Here is a 1,426-nt window from a genome sequence, read left to right as displayed (position 1 = left end):
TGGGCTCTCTCCTTTACTGTATTTAAATATAGATAATTTTTTTAGCATCGTTGTTAGTTTCCAACATCAGAGTATTGTTATCTTAGCACGCAGTATGGAGTAAATTCCTTGTTCCTCGGCCTTGCAGCATGGTGTTCGCGGATATCGTGGGCTTCACAGTTCTTGCGTCACAGTGCACGGCGCAGGAGCTCGTCAGACTTCTCAACGAGCTCTTCGGACGCTTCGACCAGCTGGCGGACGTAAGTAGATTTCTTTTCCTCATTTTTAGCAGTCGCCTTTCTTCTGATAATGGCAATAGTCCCCTGGCTGATGCGCGAGACCCGTTCCAGACGCGTGCACTTTCCGCTGTTTGTCGTGGACAGCGTGGCTTTTGCAACATCACCCACACCAGGCGCCGTTCACGAACATCGTGACCATGACGCCCTTTTGAACACGACACGGCGTCTATCTGTGTGCCGTAAACGGCGTTTTACCGTGGTCTCCGCGTGTAAGCGCAGAAGTCAATTGGTATTTGAAAATAAGCTGTCGTGTCGTGCTAGGCCTACAGCGGAATGTCGATGCTTCTGAAACGGGTCAGGGGTATCCTGAACTTCGATTCTGACCTGACTAGTACGAAAATAACTTCACGAAAAGTTGCCTTGTTCTTCGTCGAGTTAAACAGAAGCTGATCTAATAACTTTATCATTTTTAAGGACATACATATATCGCTCTCAAAAAGGAGCGGCCATGAATATCCTCCTCAAAGATTCCTGCTCCAAATCAGTATGACCACTGCTTGTCACTAGACATCTAGTCACATTCATGTTCCTCTTTCTTACGTTAATCCTATTTTTTTATTCTCGAAAAGGGAACTAAAGAGCATTTTGAAAATTCTTCCCCAGGATAACCACTGCCTGCGCATTAAGATCCTGGGCGACTGCTACTACTGCGTGTCGGGGCTGCCGGAGCCGCGCAGTGACCACGCTCGCTGCGCCGTGGAGATGGGGCTCGACATGATCGACGCCATTGCGTGAGTCTTGCGTTCGTTTCCCTTTCCTGGCCTCGCTTTGATTCTTTTATTCTCTCTATATCCATGCTTATATTCCTCTCAAGCTTTTTATTATTGCTTACTCGATCGTTATTGTCCTAGATTTATGGTGAGTATTGTTGGTAGGGAACCCAGAATTTCATCTGTTATTAGTTTTTTTTTCCGCCAGTTTTATATGTAGTAGAGAGTGTGTGTATGTGTGCGCATGTGTCCCCTTTGTGTGGATGGTTATTCACATTGAGCCACATGTGCTTGTATTTTTCCCCCATTAATGCCATCGAATGTAGAGTAATTGAAAGCTAAGAGCTTCCCAAATCGGGAGAATTTTCCAGTGAAGCATTTACATTGAGGAAAAAATGTGTCTTTAATCAGTGCCCTATAATTTGTATACGTTCACTG

The 1,426-nt window shown here is 45.3% G+C and overlaps 1 protein-coding gene across 1 annotated transcript in view; it reads left to right on the top strand.

Moving 5' to 3' along the window:
- LOC119592519 (adenylate cyclase type 1-like) overlaps nt 1-1,426 on the top strand; it is a gene marked incomplete in the record, with an annotated part of 97,990 nt that overhangs the window by 51,731 nt on the left and 44,833 nt on the right. The window contains 2 exon segments of the mRNA XM_037941372.1: nt 128-239; nt 882-1,009. Of these exon segments, the coding sequence (XP_037797300.1) occupies nt 128-239; nt 882-1,009 (240 nt within the window).

This window comes from Penaeus monodon, chromosome 30 (genome assembly GCF_015228065.2).
Source record: "Penaeus monodon isolate SGIC_2016 chromosome 30, NSTDA_Pmon_1, whole genome shotgun sequence".
In the NCBI taxonomy this organism is placed as follows: Eukaryota; Metazoa; Arthropoda; class Malacostraca; order Decapoda; family Penaeidae; genus Penaeus; species Penaeus monodon.
The sequence above is the reverse complement of the archived record's forward strand: the minus strand, read 5'-3'. Positions and strand labels throughout refer to the sequence as shown.